At 51.5% G+C, this 24,598-nt stretch overlaps 2 protein-coding genes across 7 annotated transcripts in view; one reads left to right on the top strand and one right to left on the bottom strand.

The window, feature by feature from the left end:
- Positions 1-18,274, top strand: part of CAND2 (cullin associated and neddylation dissociated 2 (putative)) — a 28,462-nt gene extending 10,188 nt beyond the window's left edge. For all 5 annotated transcript variants that reach the window (XM_021069357.1, XM_013981994.2, XM_013981993.2 and 2 more), the window contains 11 exons: positions 1,162-1,427; positions 2,706-2,811; positions 3,000-3,142; positions 4,686-4,978; positions 5,948-6,089; positions 6,408-7,910; positions 10,070-10,165; positions 13,959-14,128; positions 14,717-14,881; positions 16,170-16,277; positions 17,246-18,274. In XM_021069357.1, the coding sequence (XP_020925016.1) occupies positions 1,162-1,427; positions 2,706-2,811; positions 3,000-3,142; positions 4,686-4,978; positions 5,948-6,089; positions 6,408-7,910; positions 10,070-10,165; positions 13,959-14,128; positions 14,717-14,881; positions 16,170-16,277; positions 17,246-17,473 (3,220 nt within the window). In that variant the 3' untranslated portion in view covers positions 17,474-18,274. The remainder of the gene's footprint in view (positions 1-1,161; positions 1,428-2,705; positions 2,812-2,999; positions 3,143-4,685; positions 4,979-5,947; positions 6,090-6,407; positions 7,911-10,069; positions 10,166-13,958; positions 14,129-14,716; positions 14,882-16,169; positions 16,278-17,245) is intronic.
- RPL32 (ribosomal protein L32) lies at positions 19,183-24,339 on the bottom strand. 2 transcript variants are annotated; one of them, NM_001001636.1, is given in 5 exon segments: positions 19,184-19,377; positions 19,380-19,506; positions 22,178-22,359; positions 22,932-23,032; positions 24,232-24,252. In NM_001001636.1, coding segments are annotated over 3 exon segments (405 nt in total). In that variant the 5' UTR covers positions 23,028-23,032; positions 24,232-24,252; the 3' UTR covers positions 19,184-19,377.

Raw genomic sequence — 24,598 nt, forward strand, 5'->3', positions numbered from 1 at the left:
GGTGAGTAAAGAATCCTAGAGGTGTGAGGAGCCCATGAAAGGGTTCTCAGCAGGGGCTGAGGAGTGCCCTAGGCATATCTGTGTGTTCTAGATACTCTTTCTATCATTGTGTGCACCGAGATGGGATGGGGGGGTCACATGGGCAGGGGGATGACTTAGGAGGCTTTGGCAGGCAGGTGAATTCGGGTTGTGTTTAGGAGGTAGGTGCCACAGGGCTTCAAGTGGATGAGAGGCCGACTCAAAGCTGACACCAGGGGTCTGACTTTCCTAACTGTGGGCACAGACACAGGGCCACTGGGTGTGGGGGTGTGCCCCAGGAGCAGTGTGTGGGGAGAAAGGTGATGGGTTCACTTTGGGGCACATTGAATTGGAGGTGCCTGGAAGCCACCTGATCAACTGAAAACTCCCTAGGGCAGGCCCCAGGGCCAGAGTCCATCTTGCCCAGCAGAGCTTCTAGCCCAGGCCATGTCACATAGGTGAACAAGTAAACAAATGAAACCCAGGATGGAGGTCTGGGCTGGACAGAGAGAGATGGGAGGACAAGGTCATTGTGATGGTGTGGAATGAGAGAAAAAATGGTTTCAGGATGTGTATGGGACAGGAAAAGCACGGACTTGGTTTGAAGGTGGCATAGAAGCTGCTGAGGTGGGCAGGGGCTGCGTTCTGCCTGTGTGGAAACCATTCTCCACTGTTGCCTCTGGCCTGGAGCCCAGAGCTCAGCCTATTGGAATGGCACTGGGGAGCCACTGAAAGAGTTAGAGGTATGCTTTAGATCACTCTGACCTCGGTGAGGGGGAATGAGGGAGGATGGACCTTGAGGCAAGGCCCAGACTCCCAGGAAGTCAGGACGGATTCCATGGGTCCTCCACACCCCAGTCCCACCTGGCCTTCTATCCAGGTTGGGAGCCTGGACACGTGGGTCCAAGTCCTGGCCTTGCATTTCTTGGCTGGGTGGGCTTGAGAAAGTCCCATCCCCTCTCTGCTTCCTCTGGTGTGATAATAATAATGACTTCATACAGTAGCAGTAGTCTTTCCGTTTACCAAGGGCCATGGGTTTGTCATAAATCGGGGAGGAGGCCAGGAGTTGGTGGGAAAGGGGAGGTGCCTGGCCCAGGTTGCCCACTGGGTGAGCCCTGCCTGACGCTCCCTCTGGCTCACCAGGCTGGGCGCCCCACTGGGCGCCTTCCACGCCAGCCTCCTGCACTGTCTGCTGCCTCAGCTGAGCAGCCCGCGCCTGGCCGTGCGCAAGCGGGCGGTGGGGGCGCTCGGCCACCTGGCGGCTGCCTGCAGTACCGACCTCTTCACTGAGCTCGCTGACCACCTGCTAGACCGGCTGCCTGGCCCGCGTGCGCCCACCAGCCCCGCAGCCCTCCGCACCGTGATCCAGTGTTTGGGCAGTGTCGGCCGCCAGGCAGGCCACCGCCTCGGTAAGGGAGGGCGGGGCCCCATGGTGGGGGGTGGGGCGCATCACCTCCTTGTTTGGGGGTGTGGTTGAGGTGGGGGTGCTGGGGAGCGGTGGAGCCTGGAAGGGCCCAAGGTAAGGGGGCGTGGCCGAAGCGCCTAGAAGAGGAAGGGCTGGCTTCTGAGCTCTACCCTGAGGCTCAAGCAGGTAATTTCAAGTCAGACTTAATATGTTTTATCGTCCTATTCTGATAAATATACCTTAATAACAGCTGAGGTTATTAACAAACCAGGTTTTAATTATAAAAAATTTTATTGGGTAATGACGTATGTGTAATAAACCACACTACTTAAAGCGGACAATTCAGTGTGTTTCGACCTTTTTGTATACACATGAAACTCACTCAAGATACAGAACTTTTCCATCTCCCCCCAAAGTTTCCTTGTGCCTCTTTGTAGTCCATCCCCCCTCTAAACCTGTCTAGGCAACCACAGATCTGCTTCCTGTCACCATTTATAGAAATGGAATCCTGCAGTCAAACACCTTGGAGTTAGTCCGGGCTAGAATAAGGCAGTGCAGGTAGAGTGGCCAAGGTCTGCCCTCCCTCCCCTCTGGCTTTCTCACTGCAAGGGACCTTACAAGCACACATGGAGCCCCTTGCCTGCAGTCCATGCTCTGTCCACATCCCCCCAAACAGCAGCCACCCCTTGGCCACCCTGGGGAGCATCGACCTGGGGAAGAGGCCTGCACAGGACTGGACAAGGGTTCAGGGCCAGCTACGCAGGAAGTGGGGAAGGGTATGATTGGAGAAGGGCAAGGGCAGAATCCTTCTAAAGCCCAGGGACTAGGCAGGGGCCCCTCTTGCCTGGTGTTTAAGGGCAGTGCGTGTCTCCCCACGGTCCTCATCCAGGGCTGCTGCCTAATGAAGGAAATAAGGCAAGAACATGAGTAGTTGTTTCAACAACAGAAGCTACTTACTGAGGGCCTGCTCTGTGCCAGGACCTGGGTGGAGACCTTTATATGCATCTTATCATTAATCTTAACAAAATCTCTGCCTGGTAGGCATTGTTATCCCTACTGTGAAGATGAGTGGACTGAGGTTAAAGAAATTTGACGTGCCCAAGGTCCCACAGCTTACAGGTGGCCGAGTCAGGGCTAGAACCCACACCTGCTTGACTCTGAAGCCTCTGAGTTTAGTTTGCAGCAGCCAGGGCTACAGGTGCAGGCACAGGCCGGGTGCATCGGGCTGGGGGAGCCTGGGAGAGGGTCTGACCTCACGTCGGTGACCCACCTGGCCCTGCAGGGGCTCACCTGGACCGGCTGGTGCCCTTAGTGGAGGAGTTCTGCAACCTGGACGATGATGAGCTTCGGGAGTCCTGCCTCCAGGCCTTTGAGGCCTTCCTGAGGAAGTAAGTGCAGCGGGGTTGGGGGGTGGGGGTTCTGGAAGTGGGGGCCCCAGGGTTTCTTTGAGAAATTGTGCAGAGAGGTAGGGGCAGGATCCTGGGCTGAAAGCAGTCAGATCTCAGGACTCACCACTGGGCCCCACCCCCTACCATGTCCTGTGGGTCCATCGGAACCTCCCATTTCCACCCCACAGGTGCCCCAAGGAGATGGGCCCTCATGTGCCCAACGTGACCAGCCTCTGCCTTCAGTACATAAAGCACGACCCCAACTATAACTATGACAGTGACGAGGACGAGGAGCAGATGGAGACGGAGGATAGTGAATTCAGTGAGCAAGGTGGGTGCCCAGCTTGTTTTGGGGCTGGTGGGCGAAAATGGGTGCAGCCTTCCTGGGAGTCCCCCAGCCAAAGATGAGGGCCACAGGTTGTACCCCCATCCTCATCCCAGCTTTTCCTCAGGCTCCAGCCCCACCTTCAGAATTCTGGACCCTTCGTGGTCCCCACACACTCTGCTTGCACAGATCACAAGATGATAGTAATTGCTGTTATTTCCTGAGCATCTACTAAGGTCTTAAGCACTCTTTTATTTCATGTTCCTTCCAGTGACCCTAGGAAACCAGGTGCTTGGTATCATCCCCATATTTCAGACAAGGACACTGAGACTTAAGAGATTTGCCCAAGATAACACAGCTAGGAAGAGGCATAGCTGGAACTGGGAGCCATGTCTGCCAGACCCCTCCACCTCTATGCTGCCATCTTTGTACCCATTTTGTTATGGCTTCCAAGAGCCAGTGCTTTAAGCCAGCAGAGTGAAGCTCTAATGGTGGAGTGACTGGCACTGACAGGGGAGAGACGTGCATGGGGGATAGACTTGATGGCTTCTTTCCTTCTGTGACTGTGGTCACATGTGCTGCCCTAAAAAGACCCCCAAAAACAAACAAACAAACAAACAAAGATCTATCAAAGGAGATATCTGCTAAACTGACAAGACACATCTGGGGGCCCATCTACATGGCCCACCATGGCTGGTCCAGATGCAGTCAGTGCTCGAAGAGTCTTGAGTCGTCTACAGGGCAAAGTGGGTAGGAACATGTTAGCCTGAGCCTGTGCCTGGTGGGACACTCCCTCTCCCCCCAAGCCTCCTGTGTGTCTCCTCAGGTGGGTGAGTGGGCCTTGTAGGTCTGACTCAGCTCTGCTATTTCTAGTTTTGTGTCCTCAGGAGCGTCTTTCACCCTCTCTGAGCCTTATTCTTCTCATCTATAAAAGGGGGCTCAAGACACATTCATTCCTGGGGCGAGATGAAGACTTGACCTCTGGCCTCTCTGGGGACCTTGGAAAGTAGAAAGCCACACAGACCCACCTTTTCCTTGTTAGTAGTCCCACTTGGAAGCCAAAATCAGGATCCTTGAGTGGGGAGGTGGAGGGGGCCTAGACCTCTTCTATCCGGATCCCAGTAAATGAAGCATCACACAGCCTGTCCTGAAACCAAAGGATGGGCCTTATGCCCCAAATGGATTAACTAGGTCCATTGAAGGATTTAGCTGTCAGTTTTCTCCCTGGTGTAGTCAAAACAAAGGGTCTGGAGGCAGAGGGAAGACCATAGTTCCACTCCATCTCCTGTGTCCTGGGGTGAGCTACTTCCTGTTGCCTCCTTTCACAATATCATTGTGAGGCTAAAGTGAGGTTGGCCTGGTGCCATCCCTAGCACACAGCAGGTGTCCATTAAATGGTAGGTTAAGTTCCTAACAGTTACAGATAGTGACCATGCGATGCTGTGGCCCCGCCCCCTTCTCACTCCTCCTCCTGGGGTCCCGCCGGGGTGGGCCAGCGGCTCTCCTGCTCAGTGTGCAGGGCTCCACGGGTGTCTGGTTCCCGCCCCAGAGAGTGAGGATGAGTACAGCGATGACGACGACATGAGCTGGAAGGTGCGCCGGGCGGCGGCCAAGTGCCTGGCGGCCTTGATCGGCTCGCGGCCGGACCTGCTGCATGACTTCCACTGCACCCTGGCGCCTGTGCTTATCCGCCGCTTCAAGGAACGCGAGGAGAATGTTAAGGCCGACGTGTTCGGGGCTTACATCGTGCTGCTGCGGCAGACGCGGCCCCCAAAGGGCTGGCTGGAGGGCGTGGAGGAGCCCACCCAGACCGGCAGCAACCTCCACATACTTCGAGGACAGGTGTGCCTGCCTGCCCCTCCTTCCTGCTCCCTCCCGCTCCCAGCCCCTCCCTCCTTCATCTTCCCAGCGTCCCACCCGCCCCCCATCCATCCACTGAAGTGTACCTATGGAGCACCTGCTGTGGGCCCCGCAGTGTGTACTAAGTGCCAGGACACAGCAAGTGAAGTCCCCATCCGGGACAACACTGTCTCAGGGCAGACAGGCAGTAGGGCAGGCAGGGTTCCAGGCCATAGGAAGGAGGTTCAGGTTCACTCTCAGAGCATGGAAGCCGCAGAAGGGGAACTGTGAGGTCCTACTTACATTTGGAAAAGTTCACTCTGGCTGCTGTGTGGGGAATGGATTGTAATGGGCTGGGACCCACAGAAGGCAGCCGCAGCTGTTCAGATAAAAGAGCTTGGTCAAAGTGGGTGGAGAGGAACTTTCAGACTTGAGAGGTAGTTTGGGGTTTGCAGATGCAGGAGGAATGAGAGGCAGGGAGGTACCGTGTGGCTTCTGGGCTCTGTCTAAAGCTTGAAGTGCCATCCCCCGAGATGATGGAGGGGGTGTGTCTAGAGTTCTGGACGTGTACCTCTGAGGTCCCTGTTGGATGCCTGAGTCAAGATGTTGGGTGGGCAGTTAGCACAAGAAGTCTAATGTCAGAGATGTAGATCTGGAAGCCATTGCTGCACTGGAATCCAGAATTTGGGGAATGGATGAGCTCATCCCGGGAGAGAATCTAGCTGGGGAAGGGAAGGGGGCCTTCCTGAGTGTGGGAATGAGAACCACACTGCCTGGCGACTTTGAGCAAGTTCCTTGAACCCTGTGCCTGTTTCTGTACGGCAGGCACAGGAATAGTACCAGCCTCAGAGGGTGAGTGTGGTGCCTGGTACAGAAAGGTGGGATGGAGTGCTTTTCCCCACGGGCCTGTGTCTGAGTAAAGCCCCCAGTAGGTTCCTGGGTGGTCAGTGACCTCCCCCTACCTATCCACAGGTGCCTCTTGTGATCAAGGCCCTTCAGCGGCAGCTTAAAGATCGGAGTATCAGGGCCCGCCAGGGGTGCTTCAGCCTCCTCACCGAGCTGGCGGGTGTCCTCCCGGGCAGCCTGGCAGAACACATGCCCGTGCTGGTAGCAGGTAGGATGGACCGGAACCAGTGTCAGCTCTTCTGGGCCTCTTCCAAAATCCCTAGTCCCCGAGGGTACCCCTGTTCAGCAACCTACAGTGACTCCTACTGCCAACAGTGAGAACAGGTCTGGGGTGCAGGCCCTACTTCCTGGTTTCAAGTGGCTTTCCTGGCCTGTGTTCTCAGCCCTGACCTCTCAGCATCTGCTGCATAAGAGCCCCAGTGCCTGGGTCCAGCTCAGGTGCCTGTGGGTATTCCACGCCTGCATCCAGGGAGGGCTGAGCTGGGTCAGGATCTATGGCCCCGTCACCTCTACACCCACCCCACAGGCATCGTCTTCTCACTGGCGGACCGCTCCAGCTCCTCCACCATCCGGATGGATGCCCTGGCCTTCCTGCAGGGGCTGCTGGGCACGGAGCCGGCTGAGGCTTTCCACACCCACCTGCCCACTCTCCTGCCACCTGTGATGGCCTGCGTGGCTGACCCTTTCTACAAGATCGCAGCTGAGGCCCTGCTAGTACTCCAGGAGCTGGTGAAGGCCCTGTGGCCATTGGACAGGCCTCGGACGCTGGACCCGGAGCCCTACATTGGAGAGATGTCTGCAGCCACCTTGGCCCGGCTTCGTGCTACCGACCTGGACCAGGAGGTGAAGGAGCGGGCCATCTCCTGCATGGGCCACCTTGTGGGCCACCTGGGTGACCGGCTTGGGGATGACCTGGAGCCGTCACTGTTGCTCCTCCTGGACCGTCTGCGGAATGAGATCACCCGGCTTTCCGCCGTCAAGGCGCTGACGCTGGTGGCTGTGTCCCCGCTGCGGATTGACCTGCAGCTCATCCTGGCTGAGGCGTTGCCCATCCTGGCCTCGTTCCTGCGCAAGAACCAGCGGGCGCTGCGGCTGGCCACCCTGGCAGCCCTGGATGCCCTGGCCCGGAGCCAGGGCCTCAGCCTCCCACCCCCCGCTGTGCGGACCGTGTTGGCTGAGCTGCCTGCCCTGGTCAGTGAGAGCGACATGCATGTGGCCCAGCTGGCTGTGGACTTCCTCGCCACTGTGACCCATGCCCAGCCAGCCTCATTGGCCGAGGTCAGTGGTCCTGTGCTCTCTGAGTTGCTGCGGTTGCTACGCTCACCCCTGCTGCCGGCTGGTGTGCTGGCAGCCGCCGAAGGCTTCCTGCAGGCTCTGGTAGGGACGCGGCCACCGTGCGTGAACTACGCAGAACTCATCAGCCTGCTCACTGCACCTGTTTACAACCAACCCGTGGACAGCGGGCCTGGCCTGCACAAGCAGGTGTTCCACTCGCTGGCACGGTGTGTGGCAGCCCTTGCAGCAGCCTGTCCCCAGGAGGCAGCAGGCACAGCCAAGCGCCTGGTCTGTGATGCCAGGTCACCCAGCTCCAGCACGGGGGTCAAGGTCCTGGCGTTCCTGTCGCTGGCTGAGGTGGGCCAGGTGGCTGGGCCGGGACCCCAGCGGGAGCTGAAGGCAGTGCTGCTAGAAGCCTTGGGCTCGCCCAGCGAGGACGTGAGGGCAGCCGCCTCCTATGCGCTGGGCCGCGTGGGTGCAGGGAACCTGCCCGACTTCCTTCCCTTTCTGCTGGGGCAGATCGAGGCTGAGCCCCGGCGGCAGTACCTGCTGCTGCACTCGCTCCGGGAGGCCCTGGGCGCTGCCCCACCTGACAGCCTGAAGCCCTACGCTGAGGACATCTGGGCCTTGCTGTTCCAGCGCTGCGAGGGTGCTGAAGAGGGCACCCGGGGGGTGGTAGCCGAGTGCATCGGAAAGCTCGTCCTTGTGAACCCTCCGTTCCTTCTGCCCCGGTTCCGGAAGCAACTTGCTGCAGGTAGGGGCATGGGATGGGCAGAGGCAGTCCAGGCTGGAGGTAGGTGGTGTGCCCACGTGGCTCATACCAGGTGAGCTTGTTCAGGTGATGGGGCTAAGAATCACGCACGGTGTCAATAAGATTAAAGGCAGAAGAGCTGTTAAAAACAGCGTTTCCTGAGACAAAGGCTTCTTCCTGTGGGACCCTCTGTGATAGAGGGGACAGAATCCTTGGTTTGTCCCTCCAACAGGAAAACTTTTCATGATGCCACTTCTATAATCCTTGGTGCGGACAGCAGCCTCACGCTCCAGGGGAAGCTTAGTAACAGCGGTTCTCTGAGAGGCCAGAATTGGCTGCCTGCAGCCTGCAGCCTGCAGCTCTCTCTTGGCTGTCTTGCACCCAGAGCAAATGTAAATGTAGACTGGGAGTGGATACCAGGCCTGGGCAGACATGGTTGCAGGGGCAGGTTTTATGTTGTGGAGTCAGGATGTTCCAAAGCTTAGGGAGGAGGAAGAGGCCATGGACTCTGAGAATGAAAAGCCTCAAGCTGGTGGGCTGGAATCCCTGAGGTCAGAGGTGTGTCTTTGACAAAATGCAGGCAAAGTGCTTGGGTAGGGGGTGGTAGCTAATTAGTACTGGTTAGTAACTGCTGTTGTTGCTGTGTCAGTGGTTGGGCTAAGCCCTCACTGGGTTGCTGGTATGCCCTCAGCAGTGTGTGGACAGGACAGCCAGGCTGAGGATGTCACCTGTTACACCGCTCAGGGCTCCTCACGTGAACCCTGGGAGGCGAGTTCAGGATGAGGGGCTGCCCAGCTCTGATTTGTTTAGGCCCCTTGCCCACTGCTGAACCAGCTAACCAGTCATATTTCCTTGTGACTGCCAGTTGCTGGGACGCTTAGAGCCCAGTCAGCAGCCTGCTTCTAGCAAGTTCCTGGGGCTTCCTAGTTGCCTCTCCCTGTACACCCCTCACTCTAGTCTCATCTCATTTCCTGGCCTGTATTTGTCCTTGGCCTCATTTTTCTTATTCACTTAATCCTATTCTCCCTGTATTATCTTCATCATCCACCCTGAGCCAGACAAGGTGGAAAGAGAAAGAGGGAAAAACCACACGGCTGAAGTCAATAACTCACTCACTCATGCTCCGGCATCAAGTTGTAAACTTCGGGAGTTCCCGTAGCGGTGCAGTGGAAATGAATCCGACTAGGAACCATGACGTTGTGGGTTCGATCCCTGGCCTCGCTCAGTGGGTTAAGGATCCGGCGTTGCCGTGAGCTCTGGTGTAGGTCACAGACGCGGCTCGGATCTGGTGTTGTTGTAGCTATGGTATAGACCAGCAGCAACAGCTCCGATTAGACTTCTAGCCTGGGAACCTCCATGTGCCACGGGTGTGGCCCTAAAAGGACAAAAGACCAAAAAAGTAAACTTTTTCCTGAGTCTTGAACTACAGTCTGTGAGTGGAACCAGACTTAACCCCTTCAGTGCTGTGTGCTGGGGTGGGGAGGCCAGGGTGGTGAGCAGCTGCTGATTTATCTCCTTTACCCTAATGGGCAATGTCTTCCCCTCCCTTGATGCAGCTTCTCTACTCAGAAATCAGGCAGAAAAGCACATTGAGTTGAGGCACAGCTGCCCCCTGCTTGGCGAATGCAGGCCTGAGGGGGCCCAGAGAGGGCACATAAGCAGCCAGTGAATTCTGGACCTGCTGTGTGATCTTCCGTGAATTTAACCTTTCTGGGCCTCTTTTTCCTCATCTGTAAAAGGGAGATTAATAATAATTTTTATTAATTATTTTAACTAATATTATTATTATCACCCAGTGACTAGGATTAATTAACCCTGAGGGTGAATTGAGGTAATGTGTTTGAAAAATAGGACAGAGCCCCAAGGCCTGAGCAGAGGTCTTTCTTGGGTTGAGCCCTGCTTGGGTTCTCAATCCTGTTCACGTGCTCTGTGTGGTTATCTGAGAACTGATGGTGCTACGTCTCAGCTGCAGCAGGAAAAATTCAGGGGAGGTTCTGGGCTGCAAGGGAAGTGGCGACATTGACTTCCCCAAAAACGGGTGGTGGGTTTCGAGTTGAGAGTGGTGTGGTTCTCTGTCGCACAGAGGCGAGGGCAGCCTTGGCCCCTCCAGCGTTTGGGTGTCCCTGTGGGAATCCGGGACCCACAAGGCCTCTTGTCCACAGGTCAGCCTCACACTCGCAGCACTGTCATCACAGCAGTGAAGTTCCTCATCTCGGACCAGCCCCACCCAATTGACCCCCTCCTGAAGAGCTTCATCGGTGAGCACACCTCCCCTCTGCCACCTCCGGTCTCCTCTACCCTGTTCTTGGGCTGATTTTTCTTTTTTTTTTTTTTTTTGTCTTTTTGCCATTTCTTGGGCCACTCCCGCGGCATATGGAGGTTCCCAGGCTCGGGGTCTAATCAGAGCTGTAGCTGCCAGCCTACACCACAGCCACAGCAACGCAGGATCCGAGCCGTGTCTGCAACCTACACCACAGCTCATGACAACACCGGATCGTTAACCCACTGAGCAAGGCCAGGGATCGAACCTGCAACCTCATGGTTCCTAGTCGGATTCGTTAACCACTGCGCCAAGACGGGAACTCCTGATTTTTCCTTATTTTTTTGTCTTTTCATCTTTTTAGGGCTGCACCTGCGGCATATGGAGGTTTTTAGGCTAAGAGTTGAATCGGAGCTGTAGCTGCCTGCCTACACCACAGCCACAGCAACGCCAGATCCTTGACCTGCTGAGCGAGGCTAGGGATCAAACCTGCAACCTCATGGTTCCTAGTCAGATTCCTTTCTACTGTGCCATGATGGAAACTCCTTGAGCTGATTTTTCTTACACATTAGCCTGGGGAGCTGGAGACCCGAGGCTGCCTCACCCCATGACAGGCCTCGGCTCACATTCCTGCACAGCCCCTGAATCGCTGGGTGAGGCCAGTGTGCCCCTCACCTCTGAGCCTCAGTTTATTCATCTGTAAAATGGGGGTGAGAAAATCCTTATCTGGGAATTCATTGTGACTTAGCAGGTTAAGACCCCGACTATATCCATGAGGATATGGGTTTGATCCCTGGTCTTGCTCAGTGGGTTAAGGCTCCAGTGTTGCTGTGAGCTGCAGTGTAGGTCACAGATGCGGCTTGGACCCTGCATTGCTCTGGCTGTGGCATGGATCTCAGCTGCAGTTCCGATTCGACCCCTAGCCTGGATCTTCCATGTGTTATGGGTGTGGTCCTAAAAAGGGGGGAAAAAAAGAAAAAGAACAAAAAAGAAACCCTTATCTGCATGTCTCAGGTTGTTTGGGAACACCCCTTCCCCCCCCGCCCCGCCGCTGCCAGATGGTTCAAGGGAAAGCACCCATGAACACAGGCTCTTAGAGGTAGAAAACCACACTTCTTTCACTGGCATTGGCATCAGCAGCCACCCAGCTGGGTAGGGCTGCACCAGCACTGGGGAGAGTAGCTCTCCGGCCCAGCCCAGGTCTGAGGGGCCTTCTGGCCCAAGGAGCCCAGACAGTCTTGCCTGTGGGCCTTCAACTGGCCCACACTGGAGTCTGGGACCCTTTTCATCCAGGCAGGGCAGCCTGGTGCAGTGTCAAAAGGTGCTAGAGTCCACCAGCCTCGAGTTCAAATCCTGGCTCTGCCACTTGGGCTGTGTGTGCGTAGACAGGCCATCTCATCCTCAGCTGTAAGGTGGGGGGCATGTTGTGAGACGACAGTGTCGGAAGCTGCAGCAATATTGTCAGCAGCTGCTCCATCCCATGGCCTGACCCAGTGGGCATACGCTTCCCCAAGCCCTGATTTCCTCCACCTTGCCAGGGACTTCGCCTGGGTATTTGGGTTTGTTGTTATGTGTTTTTGAGCTGACACTGTAGATCTGGTACTGTGCCAGGCCTTTTAATATACCTCATCACGGTTCATCCTCACAGCCACCTGTGTAGCCTGTAGCACCGGCCCCATTTTACAGATGAAGAAACTAAGGCACAGAGGAGATTTGAACTCAGGTCTTTCCAGGTACCCACAGCTATGTTCTCACAGAGCGTAGGGATCTAGGAGCCAGCAGGGCACAGCAGAAGGGACCCAGAGCCACCAACCCTGATGGATCCAGATCTGTTAGGAAACTGTGTTCTTCCTAGTGTGTCACATTGGGAGGCCTCTGATGGCAGTTTGTCCCATAATTGGTAACTCTGGTAACTGATCATCCGGTAAGGGTGGAGGCTTCAGGATTCTCCACTTTAAAGTTACTTTCCATTTTGGAATGTTTGAGCCTATTGAAATAGGCTCTTTTTCCTTGTCAAATTTTTGTCCAGTACATTTTGAATCTGTTGTGGGGTTTGTTCGCTTTTTTTGCCTTTTAGGACCGCACCTGTGGCAATATGGAAGTTCCCAGGCTAGGGGTTGAATTGGAGCTGCAGCTGCCAGTCTATGCCACAGCCACAGCAATACCAGATCTGAGCCACATCTGCGACCTGCAGCCCAGCTCACAGCAGTGCGAGATCCTTAACCCACTGATTGAGGCCAGGGATCAAATCTGCAACTTCATGGATACTAGTCAGGTTTGTAACCTGCTGTGCAACAATGGGAACTCCCCATTGTGGTTTTTTGCCTGAATAAATGGTTTCTGACAGTTGCCAAATGACAGCTTTCTAATTCCAACATTCCATATTTGTTAGTTTGCATCATTTTGTTCTCAGGAATAACTTTTCCTTCTCCTTCATTTATTTACTTATTGATTTGTTCATATTTCACTCAGTGGGTTATAATCAACCATTTCTCCAAAGGGCCCTGATTCCTTTTAGTGGAGAATGGTATTTAGAATCCAAGATCTGGGCCCTGAGTGTGCTCATTGCTGCTGGGGTGCCATTGCTTTTAGGCCGTCTCAGCAGACAGAGCCAGTAAATATAAGCATGTATGTACACAGATACACAAATAGATATGTCACCTCCTATTCCAGTCCAGCACCACAGGGTTCATTCTAGCCTTCTGCCTTTCCATACGCTCTTTTCTTACAGGAGAAACCCAGCTCCTGTTATCTACAAGATATTTATTCACTTAATCCTAGAATACAAAGAAGGTAGTCTGAGAATTGCTAACCCTTATCTGTGAAAACACAGTATTTCTATATAATTCTTTTGTCTGAGGGCATCTTGTCAAAATGTTTAGAAGTTACTTAAGTGAGTTGTTTTCTCTTTCATAACCTGGGAGGTTATATTAATCATTTGAAGTACAGTTATGTTGTTTTTAGGAATCTTTCCCATTCTTGATTTTATTTATTTATTGAATATATAAAACATTAACATAATTATTAAAAAGTCTAGCCTGGGAGTTCCTGTCATGGTTCAGCAGAAACGAATCCGACTAGTATCCATGAGGATGCAGGTTTGATCCCTGACCTTGCTCAGTGGGTTAGGATCCAGTGTTGCCATGAGCTGTGGTGTAGGTTGTAGACGTGGCTCAGATCTGGTGTTGCTGTAGGCTGGTGGCTACAGTTCCTATTTGACCCCTAGCCTGGGAACCTCCATATGCTGTGGGTGTGGGCCTTAAAAAAGACATAAAAAATAAAAATTAAAAAATATACAGAAAATTAAAAAAAAATCTAACCTGTACAAAAAGGTATACTCAAAGAAATGCTGTGTGGCTTTGTGTAAGTCTCTTCACCTCTCTGATCTTCTGGATGCTCATCTGAAATAAGATAAAGTTAGCATTTATAGAGTCCTCACTCGGTGCCAGGTGGTCTAAGTGCTTTATAGACAATACCATATTTTTAATCCTAAAACCAATCTTACAGTGTAGGCACTGCTGTTACCCCCATTTTATAGATGAGGACATTGAGGCTGACCAAGGCTCTGCAGTTAGAACAAGGTAGAGCCTGGATCTGAACCCAGGACAGACTCAAGTCCACATTCTTACCTGGACCTTGAAGGCTTGTTATGCAAAGTAGACGCTCAGAACACATTCATCCCTGTGTAGCCAGGTCTGCAAGGCTCCTGTTAACCAGATAACTGAGGTGGGGTGGGGGCAGTTTGTGTTTGGCTCTGCCACCCCTCACACTCTCTCTGGTTTTTCTGCCAGGAGAATTCATGGAGAGCCTGCAGGACCCAGACCTGAACGTGCGCCGGGCTACGCTGGCTTTCTTCAACTCTGCTGTGCACAATAAGCCCTCGCTGGTCCGAGACCTGCTGGATGACATCCTGCCCCTGCTCTACCAGGAGACCAAGATCCGCCGGGACCTCATCCGAGAGGTGAGCTGGGAACGCTTGGGCCTGACTGCTGGGACTGGGGCGAGGATTAGGGGTAGGCTCATCAGAGCAGGCACTGGCCCCATGGTCAAGGTGTCCTGCCGGTGTGACCCTGGCCAGGGCAACCAGATCCTTTGTGAGCCTTAGTTTCTCCTTGTAGGCAAAAGGAGGGAAATAATCGTGTCCATGTTGTAGGATTGTTGAGATTTAATGATTTAAATCCTGCAAGTGCTAGGAACTGCTCCTGGCACACAGTTGGCACTCAGTAAATGTCAGCAAGTCTTGTTATTACTAGACATTCAGCAGGTATTCATGGAGCACCAACCCTGTGTCCGGGCTCCAGGACTCAGCTGGACCAGATGTGAACCACAAGGGAGCTCATGACCTCCTGAAGGAGGTTATAATAATTGTAGTTATAATTATTGTTACTATTATCATTATGAAAGGGCATCACAGGCTGAGCAGAGGCATGCAGACTCAGAATCTAAGGCATGATTTGGGGATGAGACACAGGAGTGAACAACAGAGGGGAGGGCTCTGCAGCAGGATTCCAGGGAGGTGGCCCCAGCCTATTGTCATCCCATCCTGCAGGTGGAGATGGGGCCTTTTAAGCACACAGTGGACGATGGGCTGGATGTGAGGAAGGCGGCCTTTGAATGCATGTACTCGCTGCTTGAGAGCTGCCTGGGCCAGCTGGACATCTGCGAGTTCCTGAACCACTTGGAGGATGGCCTGAAGGACCACTATGATATCCGGGTAGGAGGAGTCTCCTGCCGGCCCCATGCCCACCCCACACTGAGAGGACAGTCAGGTGCCACTGGGCCTGCTGCTTGTTTTTTCCCCATCCCCTGCCCCAGGCACCCCCTGAAAATAGCTGCTTTGTTTTTTTCCAATAAGAAAAAAAGCCCTTGGGAGAATGGTTTGGCAAGAACTAGAAAATGGAGAATTTAGAAAAAGTTTTAAATTTAGAATTCTTAAGGTACTCCATGACCAGAGCCTCTGGACTGATTCCTAAACATATGTGCGGAGTTTTATGTTAGAGATGGTCCTCCACAGCTCTCTGGGAGTTGGGAAAAACTGGCAGGTGCCGAAATGTCCGCTCATGGGGAGCTGGCTCAGTAAAATGGGAACTCCAGTCATGGGGTCCTCGTAGAGTTAAAAAGATGGGGATCTCTGTGCTGGAGGGGAAAGCGGCCAAGACCCACTGCTGAGCAGTTGCAGAAGTTTGGGCCATTTGATTACTACCTGTCAGGGAGACAGGTTTCACTTTCTATTCCTCTGGTAGCTTTTAAAAATATATACAGTGAGCATCACTTTTATACTGAAAAACTGGGAGTTCCCATTGTGGCTCAGTGAATTACGAACCCGACTAGTATCCATGAGGATGCGGGTTCAATCCCTGGCCTTGCTGAGTGGGTTTTTAAAGGAGCCAGCGCTGCCTTGAGCTGTGGTGTAGGTCGCAGACATGGCTCAGATCTGGCATGGCTGTGGCTGTGGCGTTAAGCCAGCAGCTATAGCTCTGATTCGATCCCTGGCCTGGTAACTTCCATATGCTACAGGTACAGCTGTAAAAAGAAGAAAAAAATTTTTTTAAATATAATGAAAAACCAATGTAGAATAATCAGAAGTAATTACACTTGTCCTAAAAAGGTTTAGACAATATAAAAGTGAGTAAAGCAGTAGAGTAGTAATCACCCAAAAGTTCACTCCACCTAGAGAGAAGCACTGTTGTACATCTGTGTGCTTCCTGGGACAATGCCCAAAAACATTAGGTTGAGTAAGGATCCAGCATTGTCACTGCTGTGACTGGAGTCACTCCCTAGCCCAGGAACTTCCATATACCACAAAAATAACTAGAAAAATAACATCCCTTCATTTAGTCAGCCAGTATTCGCCAAGTGCCAGCACGAGACCAGTGTGACAGGTAAACTGAATGCCAGAGCCTGACTCGAGCTCCCAGGGTTGGGTCCAGAGCCTCTACTCATCCAGGGCCTGGAACTTTTGGTCCTGGGCCATTTCACCAAGAATTCCTTCCTCTGAGCAGATGCTGACCTTCATCATGCTTGCACGACTGGCTACGCTGTGTCCTGTGCCTGTCCTGCAGAGGGTGGACCGGCTCATTGAGCCCCTCAGGGCCACATGCACCGCCAAGGTAAGCCCTCTGCCCAGCCCTAGGCACACGTGCCAGGTCCTGTGCTGGTGGTTCATGGTTACTATTAACTAAGAATCTCCTGCAGCACAGGTGGTATACAAAGTGCCGTGTTTAATCATTATTGCCCTGTAAGGTACTTACTATTCTTACCACTGTGCACACAGGGGAACAGAGTTTCAGAGGTTAAGTTACTAATGGAGGCTACACAGCTAGTAAGCTGCAGAACTGGGATTCTGTCTCCCTCATTCATTAAACATTGCCTGAGTGCCAGGACTTCTGCACTAGGGATCCAGCATTGAATATAGTGGACTCACTCCTCTCACATCCTACTTGAGAAACTGAGTCAGACTCTTAGAAAGATAGAAATTACTGATAGGGCAGTTAGACCGGATGCCTCAAGGTACGGGAGGACCCCGGGACAAGAAGGCTCACAGAAAGCTGTAGCGTTGAGAACAGAGCCTGTCACACCCAGGTGGTACCCAGTAATTTCTGCTGAATGCAAGAACTTCTTTGGGTTTTGGAAGGGTAGAAATTAACCCAAAGGAGGGCAGATTTGTACTTAAAAAAGGAGTCACAGCTTCAGGGGAGAGCCAGAGCGTTGTGTGGGAGTGTGAAGTGTCCTGAGAGCAGAACAGAAGGAATTTGGACTTTATTCCGTAAGCAGCAGGGGAATTCCTGAGATGCTCTGAGAGCAGGAGATGTAAGGGATAAAGCAACAGAAAGCAGGCAAGGCAGTATTCAGAATCTGCAGAATGGGCTGCAAAAAGGCAGGGGCTTGAGAGGGGGCAAGAGTTCACCTAGGAGACTGGTCACAACCCATTCATGAAGTCCAGTGGTGCCAAGAGCCTCTATTAAGCACAGTAAATAAGGGTAGGAGGTAGGTACATGCTGGGGAAGTTGACAGGTGACCAGTGAAGTACAAAGCTGGGCTCAGAGGATGGCTTTCTGTTCATGGTTTCCCACCTTAGGTCAAAGCTGGTTCTGTGAAGCAGGAATTTGAGAAGCAAGATGAATTGAAGCGCTCTGCAATGAGGGCAGTGGCTGCCCTGCTGACCATCCCTGAAGTGGGGAAGAGCCCCATCATGGCCGACTTCTCATCCCAAATCCGCTCCAACCCTGAGCTGACCACCCTCTTTGAAAGCATCCAGAAGGATTCTGCATCAGCCCCCAGCACAGACTCCATGGAGCTCAGCTAGTGCTCCCCGGCCCAAGAACCCCCACTCACAAGGAGCCTCACGCACCCACCCCCACAGGCCTCTACTCCTGCCCTTTACTCATCTCACTGGGGGCCCCCCTTGCTCCCAGTTGGGGGGGGGAGGAGGGGTTTACAGTGCCTTCTCTGTTGGCCCCCAATCAGAGCTGCAAGGCTGCCAACAGTTGGCCCCTTTGACTCAGGACAGTCGCTCAATCAACAGGGTGATAGTTCTTCTAAGCCTCTTCCATGGAGCTGGATGACTTCACAGGGTCAGCCTGGCTCCTTCAAGCCATGGGAGTCTCTGCCTCAGAGGTCTTCGTATTTATAAACACTCTTGTGCTCACGGCTCTGAAAGGTCAGGAAGGTGCAGACTGGCCTTCCTCCCCGACTGGAGTCCCATGTTGCTCATTTCACCTGATTTGCCAAAAATTAGTGCTTTGCCAGACATCTTAATGCAGATACTCCTGGGTTATCCACATTTTTGAATCCGAGATGCTTTATTTCAAATTGGCAGTAATAAATCCAAAATGCATAGTACTTCTTGCAAGGGGGGTGGGGCATGGAATTAGATCTAATTTTTTTTCCTAATTCCAGAACTCTTATGTAGCCAACTAGGAACAGGAAAGCACAAGGAAACAGTACGTATCACCTTTCATGTCCCCCACCTAGGTAGCCACAAGGTTTGTCCTGGGAAAAGTATGGAGTATGTCCAGTTTGTAGTATCAAGGATAGAAACATTAATCAACAGGCCAAAGAATTTCCTGTGCTATTCCAGGTTAATAAAGTAGAGATTCTAAATTGCTTTTCTCTGCACAATTCTTCCACTCAGTAGTCAAGACCATCAGAATACTTCTCAAGTCAACTCTCAAAGGAGGCAATCAATCTGTAAGACATTTCTCCACTAGAACCAAGGGACTTAAACCCAGTCTTGTGCTGTAGCACATGTCCTATCCCATGGGACCTGTGCTGCCACTTCACGCCATTTCTTGCAAAAGTGGTCTCACAACCTTACAAAACAGCTAAGTTCTAGCTACTGCAGCTTCAGGTCTGGGGCTACAGTTGAAAAGGGAAAAGGACTTAACCAGTCTGTGCTGTAGCATTTCCATGGACTGTGCTGCACTTCACGCATTTTGCAAAGTTTCACAACTTAAAAAAGCTAATTCTACTGCAGCTTCAGGTCTGGGGCTACAGTTGAAAAGGGAACTCGATTGTTGAATTCTGAATACCAAGAGGCCCTGATTATCACCAGTTAAAGATCCTACACCTGCAGAAGCTGTTATGCCTGAAGCAGCACAGGGTTATATGAGGGAGACCGAAAGCTGTCTTCAAAACACCCAAGGCTAATCATATAGTAGAAGGTATTGTGTCATCCTGTGTGTATTTTTGGACGGAAGCTACAGGGTGCTATTTTAATACCAAATAAGAATTAAAGGGAGTAAGATTTTTATTAGGATTCTTCAGCACACATTTCCTCAATCTTCACAAAACCCACACAGGGTTTACAGAGTGAGGCTGGAACCTACTTGCTCTGAGGGATGTGTCCCACCTGGAGCTGGCCAAGGCTGGTCTGGGCACCTAGAGGCCTGTGCCCTTCAAAGGAAAAGATTGCATGTCCTTTACAAACCCCTTTCAAATAGAAGATTCCATAGAGCATGAACAGGAAAGAAAAATTTTCAACAAGCTGTCAAAGCATGGAAGAGTAAAAACTGGACAAGTTTCATGGTTTTATTAACACATTAACAATGTGCACACGAGCCCACTATTCATTTCAACTTGGGGTCTAAACCACATCTGCCACAACTCGTTGCAACACTGGATCCTTAACTCACTGAGGCCAGGGATCATGGCATCACCATGGATACTAGCTGGGTGCTTAATCTGCTGAGCCACAACTGGAACTCCTGTTATTCATTTTCTTCGCTGCGCAGCCTGGCATTGGGATTGGTGACCCTGATGGCCAGTTGGGCCGCTCTCTCGACGATGGCTTTGCGGTTCTTGGAAGAGACGTTGTGAGCAATCTCAGCACAGTATGATCTGAAAGAGAATGGGTTTGCGAATAAGGAGCAGGCCAGCCTGGAACACGCACACTGTGTTCTGCTGGGAAGGCAACAGCTTTCATGGCTTTGCCTCCAGAGCAACAGAACTGAACGAAAATGCTGGTGTGTGGCTGCTGACTGAGCCCTGCTCATCCCCAAACCCCACCCCTTATTTCCAAGGAACTAGCAGTAAGACTCTAAAGTGCTTCCAGAAAGTGACCCCTCTCACTGAACCTTGGCAGGTTATCACCTCCATTTTACATACAAGGAAACCAAGGCCCACAGAATGGAAGTGAGTTCCCAAGTCACACACAGGGTTGGGATGGCTCAGCCCCAGGTTCAAAGGTTCTCCCTCCTAACCTGCCCAGCTCAGGCAGTCTCAGGGAACCTGAACTTGCCCATGCAAAGTTTTGGAACTATCTGCAAAGTATCCAAGATCAAAATCCAACAGCGTGATTAAGCCAAGGACCCAGATCATGAACATTTTACTTATTTGTGGCAGAAAAAATTCAAGTTAAAAGTAACACCGCCTAAGGTCATCCAGCGAGTGACAACACCTAACCGTTCTCGAGCACATGCAGATACTGTTCCAACTCATTCATTCCTTCACAGACATATCACACCCCAGCTTGACAACAAACTGGCTTAATGAACAAAGCAAGTAATTTATGAAGCCATCAACAGTGGATTAACAAAAGACATTCTAGGAGTTCCCATTGTGGCTCAGCGGTTTAAGAACCTGACTAGTGTCCATGAGGACACAGGTTCAATCAATCCCTGGCCTCACTCAGTGGGTTAAGGACCCAGGTGTGGTGCAGACTGGCTGCTATAGCTCTGATTCAACCTCTAGCCTGGGAACGTCCATATGTATAGCCCTAAAGAAACAAACAAAAAACACATTCTACCCCTGGAGAAATTTCAGCAAAGACAGACTCTAAAAGTGATTAAATAAGGCAGTAAGCACAGTTCTTTTCAAGAACTCTGAAGGATAATGGCTTCACAGCAAGAGACAGCAAATCCAAATGATATTTGTTTTCTGTAAAGAAGGCCATTCAAATACAATACCTTTTTTTTTTTAATGGCCACACCCACAGCATATGGAAATTCCCAGGCCAGGTACTGAACCCAAGCCAAAGCTTCGACCTATGCCACAGCTGCGGCAATGCCAGATCCTTGAACCCACTATGCTGGGCCAGGTGCAGAACCTGCAGGCCGCTGCAGTCGGATTCTTAATCTACTGTGCCACAGCAATAACTCCTAAAGCTCAAAAATCTTAAAACGTTACCCTAAGTCATCAAGGAAACTCATAAGTTCCATTACACTTTTCACCTTCTTCTTTCATTTCCCAAAAACTCCTCAGGTCCTCGTCTATATTTAATAATCACAAGTATACTGCACAGACTTTCCAATACTCTGCCCTCTGCCTGGGCATTTCCCATACTCCCATACATGACAAGTGCTTTAATATATGTCCAACACTCCACCCTGTGCTTGCACCATCCATCACCCACCAATGTTCAACTGTTCGGTTACTGCTACAATCATCAGCTTATATAGTTTCCCAACTTTTCAATGACTTAAGGACAAATACCCAGAAATAGAACTTGCGAATTACACTACAGATTCAGAGTATTTCTATGGCTCTTGGGCTGCAATGCCAAGCTATTACTTTAAAAGACTTTTTTTTTTTTTTTGCTTTTTAGTGCCACAGGCATGGCATATGGAAGTTCCTGGGCTAGGGGTCCAATTGGTGCTACAGCTGCTGGCCTACACCACAGCCAAAGCAATGCAGAATCTGAACCCAGTCTTCAACCTACACCACAGCTCTTGGCAACACCAGATCCCTGACCCATTGAGTGAGGCCAGGGGGGTCAAACCTGCATCCTCATGGAACTCCCTAAAAAGACTATCTTTATAGCAACACATTTACACTACAATCCTTGTTACACAAAGGTGTTAACTTGCAACCTTCTGTCACAATTCTGTATCAACTGCTTACTGGGGTTGGGCACCAACAGTAATTCCTATGTTCATCCTTCCTAAAGAATATTTCCAGCATTTCAAGGCCTAGTTAAATAAATTTCTGACCCAGAGAAACTCAACCAAAAGTGTGAATAATGATTTTATTTTGATACTTGTGCCCACAATTACTATAGGTAATTCTTTCTGAACCAGACAGAAACAGTCTTAATCACTTCCCATGAGAAATCTTTTCTCACCCACTGCCCTAGTTTGGGCCTAAGCAGACCAAAAGTATCTTACGCACAGAGCTCACCAAGTGTTGAACTTTCTCTAAACACCTGAAATAATGCTATGAACCCCCACGCTCTCTTGCATCCCTACAACTGTATAAGCTGTCCTATGTACAACCTCTGCCCTTGCCCCCACCTCACATCAGAGCCCTAATCAGTTAGCAACTCCACTCCTGTAACCTTCTGGAGATACCTGTGGCCAGAGTAAGGTGCCCCTTAGGTCTGTGGATACACCCTCCTCACCTGAGTGATGTTCTGAAAATGACTGCCAGAGGATGCAAGACGGGCTGCAATGCCAAGGAAAGTCATGCACTATCCAGGTCCTGGGTCTCTAAACTTTTCAAGACACCATCCCCCCCAGAGGAAACACATAGGCAGGCTTCTGACACCTGAACCCAGAGGTGGGACCCAACTCACTTGTTGCACATTAGCAGCACTTCAAGCTCTTTTACATTGTGTACCAGAAACTTCCGGAAGCCACTGGGCAGCATGTGCTTTGTTTTCTTGTTGCTCCCATAACCAATGTTGGGCATCAAGATCTGGCCCTTGAACCTTCTCCGCACCCTGTTGTCAATGCCTCTGGGTTTCCGCCAGTTCCGCTGAAAGAAAACACATGGTTAGTGTCCATGAAGCCTGCCAACTCCTTTTGGAGAGGACCAGATGAAAAGGAAATGTACTGAATGGGAGCTGCCTTTGTGTAACAGGATTTCTCTACTTTTGTGTATGGGGGGGGGGGGGAAATAGGGACTTGTAAATTTGACCAGCAGGAATATAGACCCACATTCATATTTCTTCTAAGCAAAGGAGAAGCAAGACTACATACAAAGGAATGTGAGGAGACTGTGTATAAAGATGAAAAGCATGGGCTTCAGCATCACACCCAGTTTTTTTCATCTATGAAAGAAGCACACTGTCATAAGGCCACCTGAAATGTAACAAATATAAGCCTCCAGGCACCTCTAAACAGACAACTGTTCTCTGTCATTTAAACTTCAATTTACACATCAAAAGACTGGTGCCAGTAAGGCATCTTCAGGGACTCTAGGGATGCTACAGAGCTTTGCCACCAGACACAGACCAGCTCATCTACCAAAAACCATCTTCTGAGGTGGGGATCCCAGAAACCCAACAGCCTTTCTTCACCCCGACACTCCCATCCCTGGCCATATACCTTAATTTTGACATATCGGTCTGACTGGTGCCGGATGAACTTCTTGGTCCTCTTTTTGACGATCTTGGGCTTCACAAGGGGTCTGAGAGCAGCCATGATGCCTAGAGAAAGAGGCAAAAGACCAGTCAACAAGTCTCAGAAGGAGGCTTTCCTGCAGGGGCTTGAACACTGTTGCAGAGTGTCTTCCAATCACCAGCTACCAAGCAAGCTAGGAATGGAATGGGTACCTCTGCCAGGCTTGCTGTCCCTCCCGACTCCGAAGCTGGCAGAATACTAGCCATTCTCCAGATGCGATCCTGGGAGGTAAGGGGTCACCTCACCCACTCAAAAGCTAAGAAATAATGCCTAAAACCAACAGCAAAGGGTAAATCTGTAGAGAAGCAGTAAGTCCCATTCGAGTCTCAACTGCAGGCCAGGGGCAATCCACATGACCCCAAATCTATTTCCTCACTGTAAGATGCAGATATTGCACATTCAACACTTGCAGTGCCGGGACCAAGAAACCTGTAATTACCCTAGGAGGCTGCTAACACTCAAAGGACACCCCAAAACTGTGAGGTTCTTCTAAAGTGCCTGGAGGCCTTGGAACACACCTGGTCATCACCTTAAAATGTCACCTTCCTCAAGGCCTTCCCGCTACCCTATTTTTACTACTGTAGCACACTTTCTCTCTGTTCACGTTCATCAATATCTTTGCCCAGCACAGAGCTGGGACTCAATTTGTCCAGAAAACGAACGACCTCCTGCCCCCAATGGTCTCCTCAAAAGACAAAACGCAGTCCAACATTCCCAGACATCCCGACCCGACACCAAAATTTCGGTTAACTGAACAAGTCGACTCGCAGTCGCGTTTTGTTTTGCTTTTGCTGATCCCCCCCACCGCAGCAACCCCAAGGCCAGAAACTGGAGAGAAGCGAGCGCCGAGATGAGGATTCAGACAAACACAGGTAGGCAGACATCGCTGAGGGGGCGAGGCGATAACTTGAGCTCAGAGCCGTTAGGCCTGAATCACTCATCGCTCCGCGACCCCCAGGAACTCCTTAGCGCGCGGCGTCCCCAGTGCTCATACAAGCTGTTCGTAACTGACCCCAGGTGGCCTCCGTAGGAGGCAAGGGAGCCCTGCGAAGGGAGCCGCCATCACCGCCAGGCCGCTTCGCTCTGTTCTTTGTACGCGCTCCAACCGACCGACAAGGACAATGCCCACCCAGACGACCGCTCGGAAGGTTAGGCCTCCTTAACAGGGCACGATGGAGCCAGATGGACACCACAGAAATGCGGATGGCCAACGATTAACACTCACCAGGCGGGCGATGGCTGCCACCTCCGTAAGGCAGCGCCGAGGAAGAGAGGGAAGGGTGCGCGCGGGGGCTGATGGGACTTCACCTCTGGGTCCCGGCAGGGAAAAGAGGAGCACTTCCGGCTATTGGTCTTTCAAAGAAACTAAAGACACGTCAGAGGAATAATTCTGAAAAAACGTCGAGAGCCACCTGTGTTTTCCTAGACATTAATATCTAGGAGTATCTCTGAAAATTTTCGTGCCTGCTGATGGGACAACGTAAAAATTTGGAATTCTTTTTGAGCTTCTAAGACCTGGCGAGGAGGAGCCACTTCCGCCAGGAACTGAAGCCGCCCTCCGCAGGATTATCCAGTTTTTAGATTATTTCCGC

Source organism: Sus scrofa, chromosome 13 (assembly GCF_000003025.6).
Source record: "Sus scrofa isolate TJ Tabasco breed Duroc chromosome 13, Sscrofa11.1, whole genome shotgun sequence".
Classification (NCBI taxonomy): domain Eukaryota; kingdom Metazoa; phylum Chordata; class Mammalia; order Artiodactyla; family Suidae; genus Sus; species Sus scrofa.

Excerpts from the sequence above, each read along its gene's own strand:
- RPL32 (XM_021068582.1), bottom strand. The coding sequence starts at position 23,027 with ATGGCTGCTCTCAGACCCCTTGTGAAGCCCAAGATCGTCAAAAAGAGG. Across the intron at positions 22,360-22,931 it reads ACCGATATGTCAAAATTAAG|CGGAACTGGCGGAAACCCAG; the intron begins GTATATGGCCAG and ends GTTTTCTTTCAG. Across the intron at positions 19,507-22,177 it reads GTGCTGCTAATGTGCAACAA|ATCATACTGTGCTGAGATTG; the intron begins GTGAGTTGGGTC and ends ATTCTCTTTCAG.